A 27,701-nucleotide genomic window follows, 5' to 3' on the forward strand; every position below is an offset into this window, starting at 1 on the left:
AATCAAGAATAACTTTCACCATGCTCATTTTAGCAATTTTGAGCAGAAATAAATATTTCTTCTTTCTTCTGTTTGTTTGTATGGCTGCTATTATATTAAGTGGTATCTCAGTATGCCAAGAAGTGAGTAGCTACTGCTGAAAACTGACAAAACTATGAAGTTTTGGAGGGGGACAAGTTTCAAAATATTTTGAAACAAATCAATTGTATTTAAGTCTTGTCATATCAACTCTTTGTGCTCAAAAACTGGGAGAAAATCCTATTAATCATGAACTCTTGCTTTGCTAGTGTCATATTGGGGAAAGGATTTCTTGCTTTAGAACTCAGGAACTGTTCTAAAGCCTCGTAATTTGGAGCAAACTGTTAACAGGTTGCTCCAAATTATGTTCACACGTGAAAAGGGGTGTGTCTGTATTTCCAAATTATGGAAACCACCCCCATGTCCTCCTATCAGACAGACCAGAGATTTAGAAGGAGCCTGTGAAGTTCTGGGTTGCATCAGAAGATGTCATTATGGTTGGAGTAATTCCCCACTGGTTCCTTTCATTCTGTATGTACCAGGTCCTTTCCCCTCCCTCATGTGCAGGTAGTTGTAGGCTTTTTAATACTCATCACATCTGTTGAGGAATATCCATGAAAACTTCTGACCTCGCTATGGAGTCAGAGTTTTTACTATATCCCCAACAGCTCTGTTTTTCCAGTGGAGCATATTTTTTTCTTTTTTGGCTCATGCCCTGGCGGTGAACCTAAGTAGGGACAGATCCGACCCCCACGCTCCCTCCTTCCACGCGCCTCCATTGTACACTCTGGGTCTCTGTTCTTGCTCTTTGTGACCAATGGAGGGGGCAGAACCAAATGCAGTGTGAAACCAAACTTCACCCTGTTCATCAGCTGGTGACGCTGGGGTTCTGTGGAAAACAACACCTGAAGCTTACTTATGTTCTTTCTTTCACTGCTGCTTTGGATGTACTCAGTAAACTTCACCTGCCAACGGCTCCTCCCCCACTTAATGAGGGAGAAAGTTTGGTCAGCCGCATCCTTCAGCTGGGGCCTCCTGGAACCAAATTCCTTGGGTAGGAGTGACTTAAAACAAATTGATGGCTGCTGGCCCCCATTCTTCTCCTTCTTCTGCAATATGATTTCTCTTTTTGTCATTGTGCCCATGACATGTCCCTCTCTATGATTTAAATTCTGTATAACCTATCTTTAGTGGACCATTTCTGACCCTTGTGGTATGTGACTTTTATTTTCGAGTGATGTTTTTCTATCTTTTCCCTTAAAGTGCTGTGACCTTCATTTTCGTTTAAAGCATGAGATCTGCCTAGTTGTACTATGTGCTAGTTATGATGTGATTATGATAAATTTGGAGTCTGTATCAAAGCAACCTGGACTGAAAAATCAAAAGCCTCTCTAAATTTTGAGAGTGACCTAAAAACAGTAGGGCAGTGCATGTTCCGGATCCTGAACATAATAGGCATTGGACACAAATTGGGCTGCCTGCTGAGGTGCTCAATTAGGGCCACACTGTGTACACATGCCTATTGTTTTCTTGAATGGAGAAAATATAAGGAAAAAAATCCCACGAGTGCATGTCTTTCTAGTTACCAAGTAGTTGACTTTTCTGACATCTCCTCATTTACAACACATCAAATTACACAGCGTATAAGCCATTTTTCCTCTTAAACCATTTTGTCATTTTGTACCTTGTAGAAAACGTTTTAAGGGATTGGCACACCTCATAGATATGCATGTACATTTCTTTTGGTTAAATGTGTTATCCTTACATTTATCAAAGGAAAAGTTCCAGAATGCCACATGCACTCACAGAGAAACATCATTGGTTTAAGGTAGCAGCATGGCCCTGAGGATTGGTGCCCCTGAGGTGAAGTGCTAGCTACCACGGGACCATTTGCTAGCCTCAGGGCTTCAGAGGATGGCCCACTATGTCCCTGTCCCCAGAAAGAGAAGAATTCCAGGTCACTTTGCAACAGACAGAGTCAAGGTGCTTGTCCTGCTATTGGTTAGCTCCTGTCCACACTGAATGTTCTGCCTTACTGTGTCAGGCCTGTGATCGTGGAGATCCCTCATTTTGCTGCCCTTCGAGGAAAAGAGAGGGAACTGGTTGTCCTGCGCAGTGAGAATGGGGACAGCTGGAAAGAGCATTACTGCGAATACACTGAAGATGAACTGAATGAAATCCTTAATGGCATGGATGAAGGTACTTCATATTAAACGTTTTAAAAGAACTCTGAAGTGAAAGCATGATAATGATGCATTTCTTTATGTCCTACGGGTGTGTGTGTGTGTGTGTTGCCTAATCCAGCTTGGGTCTACTCGCCATTGCACAGTAAAGCCAATCTACTGATCCCGGGTTGTGGGGAAGGAAGGTGCGGCATTTATTGCAGGTACCAAACAAGGAGTCTGGGTCTTTAGAGCATTAGCTGCCCAGACCCCTTGTTTAGCACCTACAGTAAATGCCACAATTTCCTTCACCACAACCTGGTGTCAATAGATTGGCTCTATTGCACAAGGGTAAGCAGACCCAAGTTTGGTTTAGTAACAAATGTGTCCCTTTGTTATTTTACCACAGCAAGTATTCTGGTATGTTCCAATGGTGATGTGTTGGAGTATACAATATATTTGTCTAGTCTTACTTTTGTTACATTTGGGAAAATAAAATCGTTAATAGTAAATATCTCATTTTAATAAAGAGATACAGCCCATCTCTATCTTTAGTGCAAACTTTTCTAAAATGTGAGATAGAATAGATATTTTTGTTTCATAACAAAATGACTGATACTGGATAATAAATCCATGATTTAAAAAAATGCCTAACTTGAACATTTAGATATTTAAGACACTGATAAAAAGTGTTAAGCTTTTCTGTAGGAAAACCTACATTTAACCATAACTACTGCATTATAGGATAATATAATTTTTAACTTTCTATTAAGGAGATAGGAAAATTAAGTTCACTCACACTTTATATATAATTTGAACAGGGAGTTAGTTAGGGTTGAATTTCATATACAAATGTACACATATAGTTAAGGAACTTATTTTTCATTAGGGCTTTAATCTCTGTAAACCCCAAATCCAGCTTAGGCCATTTAGCCCCAGGTTGAAATATCTTAGTTTGACTAGAGGGAGGTGCCTCATTCTTAGGCCTCCCAAGGTTGCACGGAGATGAGGTCTCTCAGTCCTGATAACTGCAGATATGTTGCACTTTATGTAACTACACAAATAGGGCAAGTTCTCTGCCTAAGTCCCAAGAGCCTACCAAAGTTTGCACAGAGGTAGACACACAGCTGTGTGGCTGTTTGTCAAGTTTTATCAGTCTTCCAGGACCACTGGCTGTAGCTTCAGGTATGGCTCATGAATAGTAAAGTGTAGATTGACAGCAGCTGCTCTAACGTTTCTTTCTGCACCCTGCTGAGGTTGAATAAGAAGAGAGGCCAGGCTTACCCTATCCAGGAGGTGGATGGAAGAGGAAATTATGCCTTCTAGATGTGTAGGTCAGCATCTTCCATGCAAGATGTAAAGATCAGGATTCTTACTGATAAGGCTCGTTCTGTGCAGTATTTAGCTGCTTCTACTCCTTGAAACCATTTATTTTGCTTGCATTTAGTTTAGGATATTTCCATCTGAAGTATTTACCTGTCATTAACACTGCCATCTTGTCCTTGGATGGGAACCCACTCTTATAACTTTTTACATATGTAAAAGGCTCATTTTAAAACAGAGAATCGGATTTGTATATTTTTATGTTCATTATTTGTGGTAACCTGTTCTTTTATAAGTATAAGCTAGTATTTGCCAGTGCATCGATCTTCAATCATGAATGATCAGATCCTGGGACTTCTGACTTTTGCTCTCTAGTTATATTCAATAGTTAAGAAAAACATGATTGCTGTTCATGCCTCTATAAGAATTGTAAATGATTTCTAAAAATGAATACAGTTCCATAATCCCTTAAAATTCAGTGATCCACTTAGTTCAAATTTTCAGCATTTTAAACCAGTCAGATTTATTGTATTGCCCTACATATCTACACTAATACAATTTATAAAGAGCCCATTATCCCATTCTCCTGATGTTAGATGGTCTGTTTGGTAAGTTAATGGTTTCAGGGGAATATTGAAACACTGAATTTATAGTCACTGATTTTCTTTTTTAATATTCACAATGATTATCTCAGAGACAACCATGCCACTGGAATGAACACACAAACACGAATCTTACCCTTCCAAGACAGATTTTATTCCTGAACTGCTCCCCTGAGAACTGAAAGGGCCATATTACTTCTTAAAACCACAATAACTGGTTTTTGAGCTAACTTTGAAATTTGCAAAGAAAAGGAGCCCATAACAAATTTCCTCTCCATCATGTTGAGCCAAGAATAGAACAGGTTCATTTTCATTCCAGGTTTGCCCTCAAACCCCCTCATTTACAAAGGCAGCCCTGCAATACCGCATCTGGAACTAGATGCTTTTCTTTCACAGTGCCCTGGAAAGACCTACTTTCCGCAAAGAGAGAAAATGTGCCAGCTAAATGCTGACAGGTCTTGAAAGATTGCAGTCGTTTTTCTGGTGTTGTTAGGATAGCCTTACTTTTTAAATTTTCCTATTATTTAAAAAAGGAAGTGTTTTGTTACAACACCTGTTCACTATTAACTATGCCAGTGAGTGTGCTAGAATGCTTTCAGAAGGAAATTCTTGCTATATGAAGAAGGGTCATTTCTTGTCACAGTGCTGGATAGCCCGGAAGACCTAGAAAAGAAACGGATCTGCCGCATCATCACCCGTGACTTCCCACAGTACTTTGCAGTGGTGTCTCGCATCAAACAGGACAGCAACCTGATTGGCCCAGAGGGAGGCGTGCTGAGCAGCACAGTGGTACCCCAGGTGCAGGCCGTCTTCCCAGAGGGGGCACTAACCAAGCGGATCCGTGTAGGCCTCCAGGTATGCCCACATCAAGATGCAAGTTAACCGAACGTGGATTTTATTCCAGTGATTAAGAATCAACTTTTCAAATGGGAATTAAATGGTTAAAGCAACAAATTATTCCTGGGTGTGCAAAAGCTGCCCTAGGAGATCATATGTCTCATAAAGTTTTAGATGAGCATTTGGTAACAGTAGTAAACTTTCAGTTGCCATATTTGAAGCCAGAAAACTGATTTATGAAATAAAGAGCAATGAATTAAGAAACTTGACATGGAATATAATGATATATTGTTTATTTTATTTTATTTTTTCTTTTAAAAGGCTCAACCTATGCACAGTGAGTTGGTTAAGAAGATCCTAGGCAACAAAGCTACCTTCAGCCCTATAGTCACTTTGGAACCTAGAAGAAGAAAATTTCACAAGCCAATTACCATGACCATTCCTGTCCCCAAAGCTTCAAGTGATGTCATGTTGAATGGTTTTGGGGGAGATGCACCAACCTTAAGATTACTATGCAGCATCACAGGTGAGTCACATGTGACTACTGTAGTAGAAAGTTCTGAAAGAAGAAACTTAGATTGTCGTAAATATTAAATTACTTTGATCATAAGATGCCTGCAAGGTTATATGCATTAATTCAGGAAAGGCACTCTAACTAGGGGAAAGGAAATGAACTAATATTTACTAAATAAAGCCTGTATGGGAAACTTTTAGACACTTCATATACATTGTTGTTTTTATCTCCACAGTAGCCCTAAAGTGAGGAAACTTTAATCCTATTTTACTGAAAAGGAAACCAAGATTGAGAGAAATTCTATAACTTGCCTGAGATTATACCGTAAATATCTAGCAGAGTTGAGATTCAAACCCAAGCCCATATTCCTCAAAACCCAAGCTTTAAGCCTTCTTTGAAGACATCATCCTATACCTGTTGAAAAATAAATAATATCTTGAATAATTATACCCAATAATTCAAACTTTTCTGTCCAGGAATTGGTTATGTCTTTATCATTGGTCTGCTGAACTAACTTTGGAAAAACAAAAGGAAGGTTTTTAATGATTAACTGAATTTTGGTCTTTTCAATTGGAAGTTGTAATAGCTTTCAGTCAGCTACCAAACTCCAGAAAGACATTCCCAGAATATTGGCTGTCTCTGCCAATAATACCACCACAAATGGTGAGAGGTAAAAAATCCACACAAGTAACCTGTGTTAGAACTACACAATTTGGCTGATAATTTCCCTAATTAACAATAACTACATGGTATTGGCTTTCAGTAAATACTCCTACTGTTGTCAGTAGGAATAATGACCATCTCTGCTTGCTTAAGTATTGTTAGAATTTCTTCTTCATATTAGCAGAAATGTTTACCCTTTTTTTATTCTCTCTTTCATTCTTCCTTCTTATTAATGTTTTTTCTGTACTCTTGATAGCGAATCATTGAGACTTTACTGCATAAGTTTAATAATATGACATAATTTTAAAGTACATGGACTAAAATGAGTGTAGTGGGAAATCATATGCTTCACCTATGGCCTCTTCCCAATTACTCATTTCTGGTTATTACAAAGCATTCCTGGGTATCTTTCCCATGCTTTTTGGTCCATGTGTATATGATTAACCTTCCTACAATGTGCAGCATAATAGCATGGATGCAAAACAAGTCAGATTGAAAAATGTCCATGGCACATCCTGCCCTTACAGATGATAAAATGAAGATACCACATGGGCCTAGGCACCATCCGATCTAGTTATTCCAGCCCTCTGTCTTTGGATGGATTTGTAGCAAACAATTTCTTTAAGTTATCTATTCATTTTTACAAATATGTTAACCTAGGTATTTGGATTTTTGTGTTTTGCTCAGTTATATTTTATGGTTCTGCTTACAGTGTATATTTTAGAGGCCTCCAAGAATAAGTTTCCATGACCTTTGTTTGATAACTCATTCCCTTCTTTAAGAAACCTTTGTCAAAATTTGTTTTCATCTCAAGCATATATTTCTCCTGCAGTGCTTGAAGACAATTTTTCCCTATCTATGCCAACTTAATTTCTCAGTAGAAATAGAAATCAGCATCACCCTCCATAGTGATTTGTCTGCGCACAGAGGTCATCCTTTGGCATTCAATCATTTGCTCATAGACTTTGCAGTATTTATTGAGCTCTTAATATTTTCAAGCACTTTTTTGCCAGCCTTCAATTACAAATTGAGAGGAAATTTTCTTTCTTGAAAATAATTGCATAAAATATGAAGTTAAAGAACAAAAGAATATTTGGATTTTTGTTTTAACAAAGCATTCAGCTCCTTGGTTGGTCAAAGCATCTTTTAAAATCATCACTTATATATAATTCAAAATTATCTTCAGAGCCTCGCAATTACAATAAAAGCTTTAGAATGTCAGGCAGAGAATAGAGTGCCTAGTAATTTGAAGCAGTTATTCAAATGACCTCCCTTAAATTTAGTTCTGTGAAGTGTGGTGTTTGTTGTTTGTTTTCAACGCGTCATTTTTTAGCATACAATTTTTAGTCATTTTGCTTCCAATGTGTCATCTTGAAGGGTGAGTGAACATAGCTAGAACCACAAAGACTTTATTTTACAATGCAGGGTCTGGAGTTTTGCCTAATTTTTTTTCAACAATCATATTATTTCAGGTGGAACCACCCCTGCTCAGTGGGAAGATATTACAGGAACTACGCCATTAACATTTGTCAATGAATGTGTTTCCTTTACAACCAATGTGTCTGCCAGGTATGGTTATGCTGCACAGAAAAACCTACTGTGACATTGTGTGCCCCTGATGTCTTTTATTTTGTTCCTTACATTCTTTAAAAGTCTTTTTTTTTGGTATGGTTTTAAATATGGTCTGCATTTACCTTCATATTATAAACTAGACCTGCCAGTAAATGTAATAGTGATAATGCAATAACAAAGAACAGCCAGTCAGATTAAAATCTAAAGAAAATAAATGATTGTTGGCTATTACTGTATGACCCAGACTCTCGTTTTAGCAGCCACTGCTGATTTTTCCAGTCCCAAAGGTCTTAGGAATGATAGATTTCCTGCTGTCAACAAAATAGCCTGAACTACTTTTTCCAGCAGAATGATAACCAAAACACAAAGCATATCATGGTTTGCTTAAACAGTTTAGAGGTTTCAGTGATGCTTATGCATCATAGCACATTTACATATTGCCCACTTATGTATCACACATCTTTAAAAAGCTTAAGCTATTTAGTTTTATTCCATGTGTATACACTAACTCAGTTTATTAATATGAGTTCTCATTTGCATGATCGTTAATGGATTGCCAAGCATTTTCCCATTTATTTAATTTGATTACTACAACAACTTTGCGACTTAAGAAGGGCAAGAAGCATTATGTCCATTTTACAGATGAGAAAACTGAAGTTGAGAGTGGTTAAAGCTTAAATTCTTATTCGGGGGGGGGAAAGATAGATGCATGAATAACAGTGCACAGCAATAGCTGGGTGTGGTGACACATGTTTATAGTTCGAGCCACCCGGAGGGCTCAACTTTGAGTCTCCGGTTCTATGTGTCAGTGTGCCCTGCCACTCAGGCATCCACGCTCTAATGCCAGAAAATGACAAGTTCTGAATGGAAAGGTACAAAAGCGGTACTAAAGGAATTCAGAGGAGGGTGTTTGCATCAGGGTGGTCACAGAGGATGTCTGAGAAGAGGTGATTCATGAGATAGGTAGGAACCTAACAGGCAGATATATAAAAGTGGAAAAGACAGTAACATGAGCCAAGATGCAGAAGAGCATTGGGAGCTGGCAACAATGGAGTCTGTAATTCAGCAATAATGCTGGAATGTTGGTTAACAACATTATTTACAGAAGGCCTTGTAGGATAGACTAAGAAATCATGAGTTATTATGTTATTGTATTAATAATTTAAGTTTTTCAGACAATTGAAGAAGCAGTGAATAAAGTATAGTTCAATCAGTATAAAGAGGAAGGTAATATTGAGTGCCTGCCGAGAGCCAGGAAGTATGCTGAACCTTCAACACACTATAGTAAATGAAATAGGCCCGACCCAAAAGGACAGGTGTTGCATGTAAATGAGGTACCTAGAACAGGCACATTTATAGAGACGGAAAGTTTAATAGAGGTTACCAGGGGCTGAGGTGAAGGGGAAAATCTGAAGTGATTGTTTAATGGGTACAGTGTTTCTGTTTGGGATGATGAAAAAGCTCTGGAAATGGAGAGTGGTCATATTGCACAGTATTGTAAACGTACTTAATGCCAATGAATTGCACCCTTAAGAATGGTTAAAATGGTAAATTTTATATTACATATATTTTATCACAATTGAAAGGAAGAAGAAGAAAGATGGGTTAGGAACTGAAGGAAAGAAAGGCTAAGAAGATAAGGAAATCTCAGAATACCTAAAGATTATGGGCAATGAGTTGGGGGAAGGAGAGTGATCACAGATGGAGAAAGGTTTCAAAGTAAGAGGATGTGGAATAAATCTTTGAAGTGTATGAATAGCAAATTGAGAGAATGGCCGTCTGATTGTCTCTGCTTTCTCAGTGAAGTTACCTTTCTGAGGGTCTGAGGTGAGGGGGAAGGTTCAGGGGTATCATAAAGGTTTAGCACCATTACTGTACTGAATAAAATGGTATCTGAGGAAGAAGTTGCCAAAATATGTCACAGATTTAGCTGAGGCTAGAAATCATAAATTAGTCACAAAGCTAATAATTTCTTCTATTAATTGTATTAAGCAATACTTAGGAGTTCTGAAGCAAAAGCAGATTTTTTTTTAAAGTGGCTAGGTTGATCCAACTTTGGTGACTGTGAGTCCTTTGGAAAAGAATGATGGAACGAGGAAAAAAGCTAGGTAGATTTTGTTGAAAGGAGTTTCCGGAAATGAAATGAAGAACAGGAGGGGCAATCATGGAAAACAGAAACTCATCCAGTGAGATACTTGTCATAATGTCCAATACTGGGCTTATACCACTCAAGGATTCTAAACACTGAAGCTATATTCAGGAGATTGAATACTCAGAAGAGTTTCCAAGGGAAAAAGTTACAAACACAGTATTTAATAGTTGACCTTAAACACCTGGTACCTCTTTTCTCTTCCCCTCACCTGCTTCCTCCTTCCCATCTATCCTCCTACCTTTCCTCCCTTCCCTATCTTTCTTTCCCTTCCTTTTTACTTCCTCTTATTATCTCCCTTTCTTGCTCCCTTCTTTTTCCAAGAGGCATTTAATGATTACTTTGATCATATTGAAGAAACTGACTTGGTTTTCATGCAGTTGGCCTTCCTTATTCATAGTTGTGGAGCCCACTGACACAGAGGGCTGACTGTATTCCACCATTTTAAATAAGGGACTTGAGCATCTGTGGATCTTGGTATCTGCGGAGTTCTAGGAACCAGTCCTTCATATATACCGAGGGCTAACTGTATGTTAAATTTCAGATAAGTGACCTTATTTTATTTTATAGGTTCTGGCTGATAGATTGTCGACAAATCCAGGAGTCCGTTACCTTTGCATCACAAGTGTATAGAGAAATTATTTGTGTACCATATATGGCCAAATTTGTAGTGTTTGCCAAATCACATGACCCCATTGAAGCCAGGTTGAGGTGTTTCTGCATGACTGATGATAAAGTGGATAAGACGCTTGAACAACAAGAAAACTTCGCTGAGGTGGCCAGAAGCAGGGATGTGGAGGTACTGTATTTGAAAAACCAATTTTTGTTAATATGTTGTTTATGCCTTTATTAATAAATTATATTTAAAATAGTATACCATAAATAGAGCCATCAAAAAAAAAAGACCAGTCGACATCTTTTTTTTTTTTTTTATGGTACGCGGGCCTCTCACTGCTGTGGCCTCTCCCGATGTGGAGCACAGGCTCTGGACGCGCAGGCTCACGGCCATGGCTCATGGGCCCAGCCGCTCCGCGGCATGTGGGATCTTCCCGGACCGGGGCACGAACTCGTGTCCCCTGCATCGGCAGGCGGACTCTCAACCACTGCGCCACCATGGAAGACCACCAGTCGACATCTTGATCAGTTAGAAGGTCAAGGTCTAAAATCAGCCATTTTTAGCCAGTTTGGACCTATTCAATTGGGATAGTCTCAGTGTATGTGAGGAGGTAAAAGGACTCTTAAAAGATTATTGTGGGAAAAATTATATGTCATTGATAAATCCAAAGTATGTAAATGAATATGGCAATTTATATGTTTTTATCTTTCCTTGTTATTATTTTTTGAGGTGAATATTTATTTGATTTCTTTTTTTTTTCTTATTATTCTTTAATAGTGAAGAAAACAGTCCAGGAAGTATATACTTTGTATAAATGTGAAAGTATGATATCCAGGGCTTTTCTACATTACTTTTTCTTATTTCAGAATTTTCCATCATTGTGGGCCTTTGGGTACTGAACTCAAGTAACCTGACTCATTGTGATGTCAAAAAGAAATTTAAATTTAGGATTTAAAGATATATTGGTTTGGGAAGGTAACATGTTAGAGGATTAGAAATGAGACCATTAACATTAAATGCCACTATGCATTTGAAGATTCCCATTACTAGCAAGAAGAGGGAGTGCTGGTACACGCTTTGTCACAGATAAGACCAAATGTCAGTCAGGAGTTTAAAGATTACTGTATGCACATTTTAAGAATTTTAATGTTCCAGATAATACCACCACTTCTTCATGTAAATAACAAGTAATAATTGCAGCTATTATGTTCTGTGTTGTTTTTCTCTATTTCCACCAGGTATTAGAAGGAAAACCCATCTATGTTGATTGTTTTGGCAACCTGGTGCCATTAACCAAGAGTGGCCAACATCATATATTCAGTTTTTTTGCCTTCAAAGAAAACAGACTTCCTCTCTTTGTCAAGGTAATATATACATGGAACTTTGTAATGCATTTAATTAAAGATCAAGTAAAGCTTTGACTTCCTTTAGTAGAAGAAAATATTTGCTTTTCAGTCATTTCCAGTGATTTTTTTAAACGATTTCTGTAAAATTTTCAAGTCCTATAAAACCAACCATTTTTAAAAATTTCAAATTCAACCTTAATTTTTAGTCATAGACTATGTTTAAGGCTAAGAATGAGGGACAAATAGCCAATTCATTAATTAGAAAAACTGGCCATTCTTTTCCAAATTTTAAGGGAAGTCTCTCTCTCTCTCTCTCTCTTTTTTTTTTTTTTACTATTATTTCTTTTAAATATTTGTGCTTAAATTTTTAAAACATGTGATTTCACAATTGTAGAGACCAAAAGAGTTCTTAGTGACAAATTTTTGTAATAAAAAACTCTCAAAAGACCCAGGATCTCACTTAATCTATTAAGAGATTATCCCAGATTGAGCTGTAGACTGGATATACTTTCATAAATTCATTCAACAAACATTTATGGAGACACTTCAGTGTACCATAAATTTGTTGTCCCTCTTTAGGAATATTAATCCACGTTAGGAATTTGACAGTAACATATACAAGTTTTATCCTAGATTCCCAGTTCTAAAGAGGGACAAAAATGGATATGAGTGAGAGATTCGTGAAATTGAAGTAATAATTCTATTTAAGTTTTAATAAGTCTGTTAAGTTTTCTCAAGATCTCTACTACAGGCTTTCATTGTGCCATTTCTGGTTCAGTTGTTTTGCCTGATTAAAGAAAGGCTCTTACAGATCACACATTAAGCACTAACTGCTGAGGGGCAATGGATCCATTTAACACAAACAGCTGTATAATTGTGCTAATATTTGATATTATTGATGTGCAAAAGTCATTTTATAACCAACACAATACAAAAATAGGAAATTGACTTAAATAAACATTTTTCCAAGCAAGATATACAAAGGGCCAATAAGCACATGAAAATATGCTCAAAAGCTTAAGTAAATTCAAACTAAAACCACAGTGAGATCCCACTCCATACCCATTAGGTTGGCTATTATCAAAAACAAACAGACAAATAAACAGAAAATAACAAATGTTGGTAAGGATGTGGAGAAATTGGGATCCTGATGCATTGATTGCTGGTGGGAATGTAAAATGGTGCAGCCACTGTGGAAAGCAGTATGGCAGTTCCTCAAAAAGTTAAACATAGAATTAGCATATGATCCAGCAATTCCTGAAGAATTGAAAGCAGGGACTCAGTTACTTGCAATGTTCATAGCAGCATCTTCCCAGTAGTCAAAAGGTGGAAACATCCCAAACACCCATCCACAGATGAATGGATAAACAAAATGTGGTATATGCATACAATGGAATATTATTCAGCCTTAAAATGAGTGAAATTAGCTCAAAAGACACAAAAGACAAATATTGTATGTTCCCACTTATATGAGGTACCTAGAGTAGTCAAATGCAGAGTCAGGAAATAGAATGGTGGTTACCAGGGGATCGGGGAAGGAAGGAATGGGAAGTTAATGGAAACGGTTTCAGTTTGTGAAGGTGAAAACATTCTGAAGATGCGTGGTGGTAATAGTTATACAACAGTGTGAATGTACTTAATGCTACTAAACTGTGAATGTAAAAATGGTTGAAATGTTTTATGTATAATTTAACACAAATTTTTAAAAAGAACGAAATTCTGATATATGTTGCAACGTGAATGTATAACTCTACCTATACAAGGCACATAGAAGGGGCAAATTTATAGCAACAGAAGGTTGAATAGAGGTTACTAGGTGCTGGGGGAGGAGTAGAATGGGGAATTACTGCTTAATGGGTACAGAGTTGCTGTTTGGGATGATGGAAAATTCTGCATAGTAATGATGATTGCACAACTTTGTGACTGTGCTTCATGACACTGAATTGTATGCTTGAAAATGGTAAGTGTATAAACGAAAATGGTAAATTTTATGTTATGTATATTTTACCACATTTTTTTAAGCTAAATGATTTTTTAACCATTCTAAATGATAATAGGAAAGGGAAAAAGGAACACCTCCAAATCCTTATTTAGCATTATCTAATGATTTTTCCTGATTCTTTTGAGTATCATCATTAAAATAAATAGTGTGCATCATATGGATGAAGCATGTATGTCTTTCTTGTTCAAGGTACGTGATACAACTCAGGAACCTTGTGGACGACTATCATTTATGAAAGAGCCAAAATCTACAAGAGGCCTGGTGCATCAAGCTATTTGCAACTTAAACATCACTCTGCCAATTTATGCGAAGGTATTGTAATCTGCTGTGGTGCAATTCAGGGAGTATAGGATTTGATTTTCAAATTCTTTAAAATAAATAAAAGCAAAGACACTGAATGCAACCATATATAACAGTCATTTTTGATACCCTGTCCAATTTATTATTTTCCATTTAAGTAAGGGAAAAAGTAGCTCTACCTTATTTCACATTAAATTCACTTTGATGGAAAATTTTCTGTAAATACATATTGGATATGGAAGAGAGAAGATTCAAATTTAAGATGTAATTTTTTGGACTAATTTTTAAAAATTAAATAATTCACTTTGCCTTTCTTATTGTTTTTATGTGCCCTCCTGGCACCATACTAGTACATTTCACCCTACCAAAACTTTATGAGTCTATTAGCTTCGGTTTACTACCAGTTCACAGGTGGATTATGTATTATGAAATTCAGAGCAACAACAGGATATTTTACCTTGTTGCTAAAATAATTATTTGTTCATCTTGTAACCTATGCTGTTTTAGGAGCATCAAATTAATTTTTCAACTATTTTAACATGATTAGTGTATAAAATACTCGCATGTTATAGGAGTAGATTTGAAACATTGTTGAAAGGAAAATTCATTAATTCTTGACCCAAATCTACCTACAGGTATTACTTTCTAGTCAAACCTCTCCCCATTATAGAATTCTTTGATTACTCTGATCAAATCAAAGAAGGCAAGGGGGATGAATTAAATGTTGGGGAGAACTTTATTTATTATTTAAAAAAATTTAACCAGTATCCCTTTCCTTTTAATGGAAAGCTCCCACATGGCAATTTACAGGAGGTTATAGCAAGTTATCAGTGTGAATTTTAGAGGTTGGGAAGTGGGGTGAGTAGAGGCAGGTGAGACCTGGAGGAGAGGTAGAAGTATATTTAAAATCCTAAATCTTGACCCTGCAAAACAAAACATTTCCTATACTTCTTTTTATTCACCACAGTATATTTTTCTTACTTAATTATTCTTATAAATTAGAGATCAGTCACATAGAGATAAGCATGTAGTGTCATGCTTAACATTGTAAATTCTTATTAAATGATAAAAATTAAATGAAATACCAGTATCTGTTTACATCAATTTACATATTATTACAAGAATTAGAATACAGCAATAGGTATATTGATCCAGTGAGTGTACTGTAATTGCACTCCAATGGTACAGAATGTACTTTGGGGTTTGTAGTGCTGATCACTTTTGAGTCACTGAAGCAGAATACTAAATAAGAACCACAAAGAAATATGTACTGCTGGGGCGATCCACCTAAGTGATAAGTAAAGATGAATGACCTTTGTCTCTGATTTCAATGAGCTTTCAATGTGCTATAAAAGAAAGCATTTAGTTTATTATTACTTTTTATTTCTAAGTCAAGATGTATCAGGCACAGTTATTAATGCTGTGATGTTCCAGGACAACTTTCCATTTAGTAACTCAAAACAAAAGAAAAAATTGCCAAACAGTGTATAGTTCAGATATATTTTAGAACTTAGTAGCTCTTTATTATAATAGAACTCCTAAATATTGCCTGTGTATTGAAAATATTTTCACCATATGTTTATTTGTGGATTTTAACATTTTTAGCCAATATCTGTAATGGCTGAGATATTGTCATCACCATTTCTGTAGACATATGCCATCAAATCCATTAAATGTCAAACTTTGAGGCTGCTGGTAACCGAGCATCTGAAATTAGTATATTTATAATTTTAGTTCTTTTGTCTAGTAGATTGGTCTATTTATAATCTTGGTTCTTTTGTCTCTTGAATCTACAGACATTTGCATTTAAATCAATCTTCTTTAATTTTTGTGTTTGTTTTCTGTACACTGTTAGTAAGAAAAAATACAAGTATGCTGACGTATGCTTACCTATTGATATCTGTTGTCAGGGTATTTAGTCTTGTCTTTTCTTCTAAATACTCTCTACTCTTCCTGCTCTCTTTTTTCCATCTTGCATGGCATCTTGGGGCGGCAAGGAATCAGAGTCAGATCAAGAACAGGAGGAAGAGGTAATTGTGTGACATTGTCACTTGTTAATGGCTGTGTTATTACTATAACCACTGATAAGAGCACATGGTTACCTGTGTCTTAGAAGGGTTACACCATTGTCCTTAGTAATTAAAGGGTCATGATCTTACTTAACCTCTCTGAGCCTGTTTTCTCATCTTATGGACTGATTTCAGAGGACAGTAAAATTTCCCTATAAATTGTTACCTGTCTTTATGCAACAATATAGATTTCTCTACCAACAGCTGAAGACCAAAACCATTATCTCAGTGGTTCTCAAAGGTTGGTCTGGAGACGCCTGGAGGTCAAAACTCTTTCCTTAATAGTACTGAGACATTATTTGCCTTTTAGCTCCCATATCCTCACAAGCTACATAGGAGTCTTCCAGAGGCTCCATTACATGTGATGACATCATCACCCTGACACTCTGGAATGTGTGATTGTGTATACTTGGGTTCTTGTATATTCTCAGCTTTCATTTGTAATACAGATATTTATTTATATATGTTAAACATAAACAGAAGTTCTTCAGACTCCTCAGTATTTTTTTAGGAGTGTAAAGGTGGGTTAATAACAAAAAGTTTGAGAACCACTGAAATTAAAAACTTTAAGGAGCATATAGTTCATCCATTTGATTATACTAATATTATAATGCAGAACTCTACATATAATGAGCACTTCTTATAAGGTAGATTCTTTACTAAGTGCTCCACATACCCCCACAAACACTGATCTCACAATCACCCTATGAGCTGTGTGCTATCATATCATAGATGATATGTGACAGATGAAGAAAATGAGCCTTAGAGAGGTTACCTTGAATAAATAGCCATTTGAGTTATACCTGCTTCGATAGTCAAAGCAAGTATGTGTTTGTTTCCCTTATAAAGGTCTGAAAATGCCCAAACATTATCATAGAAATGAAAGAAATCATTGGAAAAGTCTTTACACTTAACTGATTAACATATTGCTTCCTCTTTCTAAGATAGACAAATGGAATTGTTATTAGTTGCACGTAAATGTTGTCAAATATACTAATTTTACTTTTTAATGTTGTTCTGTTGGATTTAAACTAGAAAACCATAAAGAAAAACATAATAAACACCCTTGTACTCACCAGCTTAAAATGTAAGGCCTTATCAATTCATAGACTGCCCCTGAATTCACTTCTTTACTGATACCCAGGCAGTGGGGCAGGATGAGAGGGGTGATTATAGACTCATTGTCCTGCTATGTCTAACCAGATACACAATAAACTTACGACAAGACTGAAGTCATTTTTTTTCCCTCAAATGTGCAGTCACTCTTTGTCTCTCATATTCAATTTCCTTTCTGTAGTTGGTGACTCGATCCCCAAGGTGTTCAAAATGATACGTGCATACCTTGTTGAAAGAGCAACACAACTATGAAACCAACTTTGCTATGTTCAAATGAGTTCTTCCATTAGGCTTATGATTTTTCTAATGAGTATTTTCAGGAACTATTCAGGGCGACAGATCCAGTTTGTATTCTTTTCAGGCTTTGGAATTCTGGCTTATAACTAATAATGAAACTACTTCTGTAGAATGTAACACCCTGGCATGCTCTTTGTTCTTTCCTTTCCCTCAACTAAATTGATACCTACTGTTTAAAACCTACTTCACTTTTTTTCCTGGCCTTTTCCGTAATATGTATTTCTAACGTCAAATATACCTGCATCATACCTTCCCAGGAGTATATTAGAAAGGACTTTCCACCCATAGTGTCTAGAAAGGAGATTTGTTTTTGCAAAGTTAGGATAAGAATCAGAGACTCTAGGGAAGACCGGTAGCAAATTATTCTGACCTTCCTCTAGCTTATGGCATTTCCCAGGTATATAAAATAGGAGCTTACTGTACACATCAGGGACTGTGAGGCAAGATGCTATTTGTAACCATTCAATTTATGTATGTTTTCTTTCAGATCGATATGACATCAGAAAAAAGTAAGATTTTAAATAAAATTGAGTTTTGTTTGAAAGCTGGCTACAATAAAGAAAAGCATGAATCAAGATGCAAGCTAGTTGCCATTACTAACCACTATAATAATTATGTTTTTATATTATCCTTATTAATCATTAATATTCATTTAGAAAAGCAGCTTGGCCAGTTAAATTATGAATATATCTAATTTGCGAGCTAATTAGCAGTAAAATGCAATGATTATTCATCTAAGCATTCACTTTCTTTTAGATCCCTGTTAACCCTGCTATTGCTGTTATGCTTGTTTAGAAACCTACCCTACCGTTTTTGTCCATTTGTTAGCATAATATTGTCATCTCATTTTTTTTAAGCTCTGATGTGGCAGTATCACTTTTTATATCAAGCAACAACTGACATCAGTAGAGAGCTCATTATTTATGTAGGCTACACCTGCAAAAGTGATACTGTCTTAATAGTTTTCAGCTAAAGCTAACTCTCCCCTCACCCCACCCCGACCCCTACCCCTTGCACCTCTTACTGTGGTGAAGTATAACTGACTTTTCTAGGGCTGAGGTCTAATGGACTTTTGTGAAAACTTTCTGAAAAAAATAAGAACCAGAGAAGCAAAAATTAAAACCTCCTGGATGAAATTATTAATCACAACAGTATGTCGTAATAATGCTAATTTTAAGTAATGATTCAAAGCCTAAACGTAATCTAGTACAAAGAGAACTGGTCTTTACAGACTTTGAGAGAGCTATCTTAGAGTTCATTTCAGGTTTGTAACATTCAATTAAATTTTTAGTTTATTGGACTGTTTCTGGTGACTCTAGCTTCTTATGTGGAAGAAGTTGAGTTTTTCAGGTTTCCTTCTTGCTTTTATGCCCCAAATGCTCTAGAAAAAATCTAATTTTTAATGTTTATTCATTTTAAGATTTATTTTGATTCACTGTATTTCAGGGTGCTATTCCCAAAAGGAGAAAACTTAGAACCATGTTTAATATGGTCATCAGGCCCTATGCAATAATCTTCAGGCTTTTTTGTTTTCCCCTTCTTTTGAAGTCCTAGCACAATGTAATTTACTGCTAAGTTATTGAAATACTTTTAAATGAGGGTCTCCTTACCCTCATGTTAAATCATTATTCAGGACTAGAATATTTGAAATTCTGGATGTTTTCATTGTTTTATATCTGAACAAATCTATTGATATAAATTAGTTTAATATATCTTTGTATTTGCATTTCATGTAGTATAGCTCCTCAACATATACTGATTCTCTCAAGAGAAGGCATTTATGTTTATAAAAAATTTACATTATCATTGCCTTCATTAATTCCTTTTTTTTTTTTTGCGGTACACGGGCCTCTCACTGTTGTGGCCTCTCCCGTTGGGGAGCACAGGCTCCGGACGCGCAGGCTCAATGGCCATGGCTCACGGGTCTAGCCACTCCGCGGCATGTGGGATCTTCCCGGATCGGGGCACAAACCCGTGTCCCCTGCATCGGCAGGCGGACTCTCAACCACTGCGCCACCAGGGAAGCCCAATTCCTTTTTTTAAAGAGATTTTATTATCCCACTTTCTTCTCTGGGACTATTATGTTTATTTAAATGGGCCTTTGTTCCTTGGATACAAGCTAGTAGGAATTAAAAATTCATCCATCTGGCTCAATCATTTTAAAAAAGTTACTATATTGCTATAATGTCATAGATCCTCCTGAATGACTCCCAGGTATTGTGACTGCTTTAAAAGTTTCAAATATAGACTCATGTTTGGCTTTCTTTTAGTATAAAGACAATCATAAAATAATCTTCAACCAGGCATGAAATAATCTCCAAAGGAGGGCTCTGTTGAAATGACTCTTTCCTAAGGTCTTTTCATGAGTAAATCCTAAAAGAGTTTGAGTTTTCCCCCTTGCCTTTAATGGATGCAAGCCCCAACTACCTACGCCTCAAACATACTGCATCGAGCATCTTGTATGTGGACTTTTAGGGAAGTAAATACGCTTCACCACAGTAATGTTTTCCATATTTGTTCTAATTTCTTACCATTCTCCTGCCTGCACATTTCAGCAAGGCCACCTCTCCCACCAGTTTTATTCCACCTTTGCTTTGCATGGAAATAACTTGGCTTACATAAACTGTGCGTGTGTCCTGTGTGACTGTCTCTGATTTGGGTTGCCATGCATCACATTTTAACTTTGGACTCACATATAAGTTTAATCACAGTCGTTGTTTTTGTTGTTTTTCTTTCCTTTCCTTTCTTTCCCTCCTTGGTCTGTCCATTACGTGTCTAAACAAGGAGGTTGCTCCAAGGAAAGGACCATGCCTCTCAGCACAAGACTGTTTGTTTCGTTGTTAGTGTGAATTTCCCTTAGATGAAATGCCGGTTTGCAGCTGATTCAGATATATTTTATATAGTCATTGTATATTGGCAGAACTAAACATACTGAATTCCAGATTTTTGTATGATTAAATAATGTCTATGCATCATTAGACGATATTCTGAGTTTGCTACTACTGGCTTTCTCCTAGAGGAAATCAACTTTCTGCAATTTCTAATGCTTTTTTCCTTTTTTTCCCATGTTCATCTTTTTTCAACATTGATCTGTAACATCTGAGCAATCTTGAGATATCTCTGTGTAATTTCACTGCGTTCGTTCTTTGTTTTGTGTGTCTTGATTATTTGTTACAGTTTTGTTGTATGTGTGGATGTGCTACAAGTGAGAAAATTAAGCAAGTTATTTCCTGCTCATTTTTCCTTTTCAGTTTTTTTTCCGTTAGCCTTGCTTTGCTTTTGTATCCTGAGACCTTGTGGATCCACCATTCCCAGCCCATTTTTGTTGTTCCACCCACCACGACAGGAAAAGACACTGTGTCGTTTCAGTCCTGATTACATTTGCCAATATCTTTTTTGATTTCCATTTTACTTTCAATGTTTTTTCATTCACATCAAAGATGATGAGACAGAATCTACAGAAACATCTGTCCTGAAAAGTCACCTGGTTAATGAAGTTCCTGTCCTAGCAAGTCCGGACTTGCTCTCTGAAGTTTCTGAGATGAAACAAGATTTGATCAAAATGACTGCCATCTTGACGACAGATGGATCTGATAGGGCAGGTCCCCTGAAAGTGAAGGAGCTGGTGAAGGCTGCTGAGGAAGAGCCAGGGGAGCCTTTTGAAATTGTTGAAAGAGTTAAAGAGGACTTAGAGAAGGTGAACAAAATCCTGAGAAGTGGAACCTGCATGAGAGATGAAGACAGTGTGCCAAGGTCTCAGCCAGAGAAAGAATTAGTAGAAGAGGAATGGGTTATTGTCAGTGATGAGGAAATAGAGGAGGCTAAGCAAAAGGCATCTTTAGAAATCACCGAATACCCATGTGCAGAAGTTAGAATAGAGAAAGAGACCAAAGTAAAAGTAGACAAAGACTCAACAGGGCTAGTGAACTACCTTACTGAGGATCTAAATTCCTACGTGTCTCCTCATAAAGAGCCACCACAGACAGTGCAAGATCTGGCAGGGGAGAAACGTGAGGCTCTGGGTCCTTGCAGGAGCTCTGAAAGCAAAGGGAAAGATAAAGAAGCATCTTCAGAGGAGACACAGACTACACAGAAACAGCCCAAACCAAGCCTGGCCATAAAGAAGCCAGTGAGAAGGAAATTAAAAGAAAAACAAAAACAAAAAGAGGATAGTTCACAAGCTAGTGCAGAAAAAACTGAACTTAAAAAAGGTAGTTCAGAAGAGTCATTAGATGAGGACCCAGGTTTAGCCCCCGAGCCTCTTCCCCCTGTAAAAGCTACGTCACCTTTGATAGAAGAAACTCCCATTGGTTCCATAAAAGACAAGGTGAAGGCCCTTCAAAAACGAGTGGAAGATGAACAGAAAGGGCGAAGCAAGTTGCCTGTCAGAGTCAAAGGCAAAGAAGATGTACCAAAAAAGATAACACAAAGGACACATCTAGCTGCATCCCCCTCTCTGAAGTCCGAGAGACATGCGCCAGTGTCACCCTCCTTGAAAACAGAAAGACACTCTTCTCTTTCTTCTTCTGCAAAAACTGAGAGACACCCTCCAGTATCACCAGTGAGTAAAACCGAGAAACACTCACCCTTGTCACCCTCCGCAAAAACTGAAAAGCACTCACCTGTGTCATCATCAAGTAAAACTGAGAAACACTCACCCTTATCACCCTCCGCAAAAACTGAAAGACACTCCCCTGTATCCTCCTCTACAAAAACAGAAAGACACCTACCTGTTTTGCCTTCAGGTAAAACAGACAAACGCCCACCCAGCTCACCCTCTGGGAGAACAGAGAAACATCCACCAGTGTCACCTGGCAGAATAGAGAAACGCTTGCTTGTATCACCAGCTGGAAGAATGGAAAAGCATTCCCCTGTCTCAACCTCTGGGAAAACTGAGAAGCACCTGCCTGTGTCACCTTCTGGGAAAACAGACAAACAACCACCTGTCTCCCCCACCTCAAAAACAGAAAGAATCGAGGAGACAATGTCTGTTCGGGAGTTGATGAAAGCTTTCCAGTCAGGTCAGGACCCATCTAAACATAAGACTGGACTCTTTGAGCACAAATCAGCAAAACCAAAACAGCCACAAGAAAAAAGCAAAGTTCGGGTGGAAAAAGAAAAGGGGCAGATAGTAACCCCGAGAGAAACGCAGAAAACGGAGAGTCAGACAATCAAACGAGGCCAGAGATTCCTGGTCACGGGACCTTCAGAATCCAGAAGAGCAGTCCGTGCTTCCTCCATAGGGTTAAAGAGAGAAGACGTAGCTGAAGAAAAGGAGAAAGCGGTCAACCACAAAACACCTGAACCTGTTCAGCCAGCACCTGAAGAAGAAAGCCATAAAGATAGTGAAGTCCCCAAAGAAAAGCTGGCTGATGAACAGGGAGACATGGATCTCCAGATCAGCCCAGACAGGAAAACCTCCACTGACTTTTCTGACGTCATTAAGCAGGAACTGGAAGACAATGACAAATACCAACAGTTCCGCCTGAGTGAAGAGACTGAGAAGGCGCAGCTTCACTTAGACCAAGTGCTCACTAGTCCTTTCAACACAACATTCCCACTAGATTACATGAAAGATGAGTTCCTCCCAGCCCTGTCTTTACAGAGCGGTGCCTTACATGGCAGTTCTGAAAGCCTGAAGCAGGAGGGGGTAGCAGGTTCTCCATGTGGCAGCCTGATGGAAGGGACCCCTCAGATTAGTTCAGAAGAAAGCTATAAGCATGAGGGCCTAGCAGAGACCCCTGAGACAAGCCCAGAAAGCCTTTCTTTCTCACCAAAGAAAAGGGAGGAGCAAATTGGGGAAACAAAGGAAACTACCAAGTTAAAAACACCACCAGAAATTCATTCCGAAAAAGGACATCCCTCAACCAAAGACATTACTGATGGTTCTGAAGGGCAAGATGCTGCAGTCACGGGGGGCACAGAGCCCTCTGCTGAGTGTTTGCTGGAGGAGGTCACCCTAGACCCTTCCAAAGACACGTGCCCCCCACAAGAAGGTGACGGCCTTGGCAGTCAAGGTGTATCATTAGCAAAAGAAACATCCGAAGGACTGACTGAGGAAGTGTCCTGTGATGAAGGTCCACTTAAATATGTTAGTTCAGCCCATGAGACACAAACTGATACTGAAGCTCAGGAATCCATAGCCACCAAGCCCTCAGATGAGACAAAGGCCTTGCCTCTGCTTGATGCTGCTGTAAAGACAGGTCCAAGGGCTGAATCAAAGCCCCAGGGAGTCATTAGAAGTCCCCAAGGGTTAGAACTTGCACTCCCTAACCGTGATAGTGAGGTCCTCAGCCCTGGGGCTGATGAATCCTTCACAGTGAGCCACAAAGACTCCCTGGAAGCCAGCCCAGTGCTGGAGGATAACTCCTCACACAAAACTCCGGATTCTCTGGAACCGAGTCCTCTGAAAGAATCCCCTTGCCATGATTCTCTTGAAAGCAGCCCTGTTGAACCAAAGATGAAGGCTGGAATTCTGCCGAGTCACTTTCCTCTTCCTTCAGCCGTTGCCAAAACAGAACTCTTCACGGAAGTGGCCTCTATGCGGTCCCGGCTGCTCCGAGACCCGGACGGCAGTGCTGAGGATGACAGCCTTGAGCAGACGTCACTCATGGAGAGCTCAGGGAAGAGCCCCCTTTCCCCTGACACCCCCAGCTCCGAAGAAGTTAGCTATGAGGTCACACCCAAAACCACAGATGCAGGCACCTCAAAACCAGCTGTGATTCCTGAATGTGCAGAGGAGGATGACTCAGAAAATGGGGAGAGAAAGAGGTTCACACCTGAAGAGGAAATGTTTAAAATGGTAACCAAAATCAAAATGTTTGATGAACTTGAACAAGAGGCAAAGCAGAAAAGGGACTACAAAAGAGAACCCAAGCAAGAAGAATCTTCTTCATCCTCTGATGCAGATGTTGAGTGTTCAGCAGACATGGATGAAACAAAACACACGGAGAGTGTAGAGGATGAAAGCGATGTCCCTGTGGTTGTAACATCAGAGGGCAGAAAGGCTTCTTCCTCCTCAGAAAGTGAACCTGAGTTGACACAGCTGGAAAAAGGTGATGACTCAGGCCTCTTATCAGAGCCAGTTATTCAAGTGCAACCCCCTTCCCCACTTCCATCCAGCATAGACTCAAATTCCAGTCCTGAAGAAGTACAATTCCAGCCTGTCGTTTCCAAACAATATACTTTTAAGATGAATGAAGATACTCAGGAAGATTCAGGTAAATCAGAGGAAGAAAAAGATCGTGAATCTCATTTACCTGAAGACAGTTATACTATTTCTACTGATGGCCCAGAGATGTCTTATGATGATCTAAACAGAGATGCTGATCAACAAAAAATTTGTGATGACCATGGGTATGAAGCAGGGAGTCCCAGTGGCTCAGCCACTCCAGTCTCTTCAGGTCTCCGCAGTTCCACTGGTGATGACGTCAGTGAGCAGCTAGTTATCCATAAGGAATCATTAGCTCTCCAAGACACTGCTGAAAAAGATACAGAAGAAGAGCTTGATGTTTCTGGAGTCAAATCTCCACAAGTAGATTGCCCCAGTGAAAGCTCTTCATCTTTGTCCTCTTTGCATCATTGTCCAGCATCTGAAGCAAAAGAATTAGATGAAGACACGGTCTCTACATCTTCTGCTACAAAAATGGAGGTCACAAAACCTGACCAAGCTTTTGAGAGCTTACCGGAGGACTGGTCCACTCGAGACCCATCCATTACTACTCAAACTGATAGATCGTCCTTGGATGTTCCAGTATCTGACCCAGCAGACACTGATGAAATCTCTGACCCTCAAATCATAAGCCCTTATGAAAATGTTCCTTCCCAATCTTTTTTCTCTAGTGAAGAAAGCAAAACCCAAACAGATACAAGACACACAAGTTTTCACTCTTCTGAAGTGTATTCTGTTACCATCACATCCTCCACTGAAGACGTAGAAGTGACAAGCTCCTCTGGAAGAACTGTTTCAAGTGAAGAATCTAATTTTGAGGACCAGAACCTGGACATAGGACCCAAACAAGAAAGTACCTTGGGCGAAATGCAGTCGGATAGAGCCTCCTCATCTTTAGAGCCAACTGTACCAAGTACATCAACAGTTGCTGGTGAACAGAGAAGCAAAGTCATCATCACAAAAACTGATGTGGATTCTGATTCCTGGAGTGAAATCCGTGAGGATGATGAAGCCTTTGAGGCTCGAGTGAAAGAGGAAGAACAGAAGATATTTGGTTTGATGGTAGACAGACAATCGCAGGGTACCACCCCTGACACCACTCCTGCTAGGACCCCAACTGAAGAGGGGACCCCAACCAGTGAGCAAAATCCATTTCTCTTTCAGGAAGGAAAATTGTTTGAGATGACCCGAAGTGGTGCCATTGATATGACCAAAAGGTCCTATGCAGATGAAAGTTTTCACTTTTTCCAAATTGGGCAAGAATCCAGGGAAGAGACTCTCTCTGAAGACATGAGAGAGGGGGGTACTGGTGCTGAGCCTCTACAGCTGGAGACATCAGCTGAGTCATTAGCACTCTTAGAATCGAAAGAAACAGTGGATGATGAAGCAGAGCTACTCCCAGATGACCTGAGTGAGGAAGTAGAAGAAATACACGCTTCAGATGCTCCACTTAACTCCCAAATGGGGATTTCAGCCTCCATTGAAACATCAGTGAAAGAGGCAACTTCTTCGGGAGCTGAGGACCTCCCCTCCATGGGAATGGGTGACACACCTCCCCTGTCCAGTGTGAAGCAGACAGCTTGCCCCGACTCCCCTAAACCAGTTGGACAAGTTCAGTTAGATTTTTCCACTGTCACTAGGTCTGTATATGCAGATCGGGGTGATGATTCTCCCGATTCATCCCCAGAGGAACAGAAATCAGTCATTGAAATCCCTACTGCACCCATGGAGAATGTGCCTTCTACTGAAAGCAGATCCAAAATCCCTGTAAGGACTATACCCACTTCAACCCCAGCACCTCCATCTGTGGAGTATGAGAGCTCCCTTTCTGAAGATTTTCTACCCAGCCTGAATGAGGAAAGTAAAGAGGATGAAACAAAACCAAAGTCTAAAATCCCCACGAAAGTGCCCGTCCAAAGAGTCGAGCAGCAGCCTTCGCATCTAGACCTGTCTCTACAGAAAACAGAGGCTCCTCAGGGACAGGACATGACAAGCAGAGCGCCAAGTAATAGAAGCAAACCTGAATCTGATGACAGTTTGGACGCAAAGACCAAATGTCCAGTAAAAACTAGAAGTTACATTGAGACAGAAACAGAAAGCACAGAGTGGGCAGAGGAGCTTGAGTTAGAATCAGAGGAAGGGGCCACAAAACCAAAGATATTTGCATCCCGATTGCCAGTAAAGAGCAAAAGCACCACATCTTCCTGCAGGGGCCCCACGAGCCCCACAAAAGAAAATAAGGAACATTTCTTTGACCTTTACAGGAACTCCATAGAATTCTTTGAGGAGATTAGTGATGAGGCTTCCAAGTTAGTGGATAGACTTACACAGTCAGAAAGGGAACAGGAGTTAGTTTCAGATGACGAAAGTAGTAGTGCCCTGGAAGTTTCAGTAATTGAAAATCTGCCACCTGTTGAGACCGAGAACTCAATTCCTGAAGACATCTTTGACACAAGGCCCATTTGGGATGAGTCCATTGAGACTCTGATTGAACGCATCCCTGATGAAAATGGCCATGACCATGTTGAAGGTATTTGCCAGCCACTGGGATTCCCTGTGCTACGCATGTCATAAATTTGATATAGTTTTTGTGTGTGTCTGTTTTATTTGGTGATTTGTGTCTCATTTTCTTTAAGCTTTCTGTAGTGGTTACTATGTTTGTGTAAGCCCTTTGTGTTTTGTGCTTTCTCTGTATACTCTTGTCTGTGGAAACAATCTCAAGATTGAGTAATGAGAATGCTTATGGAAAACATAAACATGATCGATAGGCAATGGGGATCTTGCCTCTTCTCTAACTGCTGCACGTGAGGCCATGCAAGCTTTGAGTTTTGTTGTTCTGATGTTCCAGGCTTAGCCTTAAATTAAGTATACGGATATATTTGGTTTTGTTTCATATTATGAAGATTCATTGCTTTTTCTAATTACCTTTGAGTACTTTAATAAG

At 38.8% G+C, this 27,701-nt stretch overlaps 1 protein-coding gene across 25 annotated transcripts in view; it reads left to right on the forward strand.

Annotated features, from left to right (window-relative positions):
• ANK2 (ankyrin 2) overlaps positions 1-27,701 on the forward strand; it is a 720,153-nt gene that overhangs the window by 670,790 nt on the left and 21,662 nt on the right. For 20 of the 25 annotated variants that reach the window (XM_081237049.1, XM_081237043.1, XM_081237038.1 and 17 more), the window contains 9 exons: positions 2,063-2,217; positions 4,749-4,960; positions 5,264-5,468; positions 7,592-7,688; positions 10,411-10,639; positions 11,695-11,820; positions 13,994-14,116; positions 16,102-16,134; positions 18,074-18,095. In XM_081237049.1, coding sequence (XP_081093175.1) covers positions 2,063-2,217; positions 4,749-4,960; positions 5,264-5,468; positions 7,592-7,688; positions 10,411-10,639; positions 11,695-11,820; positions 13,994-14,116; positions 16,102-16,134; positions 18,074-18,095 — 1,202 coding nt within the window. Of the gene's footprint in view, positions 1-2,062; positions 2,218-4,748; positions 4,961-5,263; positions 5,469-7,591; positions 7,689-10,410; positions 10,640-11,694; positions 11,821-13,993; positions 14,117-16,101; positions 16,135-18,073; positions 18,096-21,026; positions 27,288-27,701 lie in introns of all 25 variants that reach the window. The other 5 variants (XM_081237050.1, XM_081237048.1, XM_081237034.1 and 2 more) reach the window with 2 other exon arrangements.

This window comes from Mesoplodon bidens (genome assembly GCF_964165515.1).
Source record: "Mesoplodon bidens genome assembly, chromosome: 1".
In the NCBI taxonomy this organism is placed as follows: domain Eukaryota; kingdom Metazoa; phylum Chordata; class Mammalia; order Artiodactyla; family Ziphiidae; genus Mesoplodon; species Mesoplodon bidens.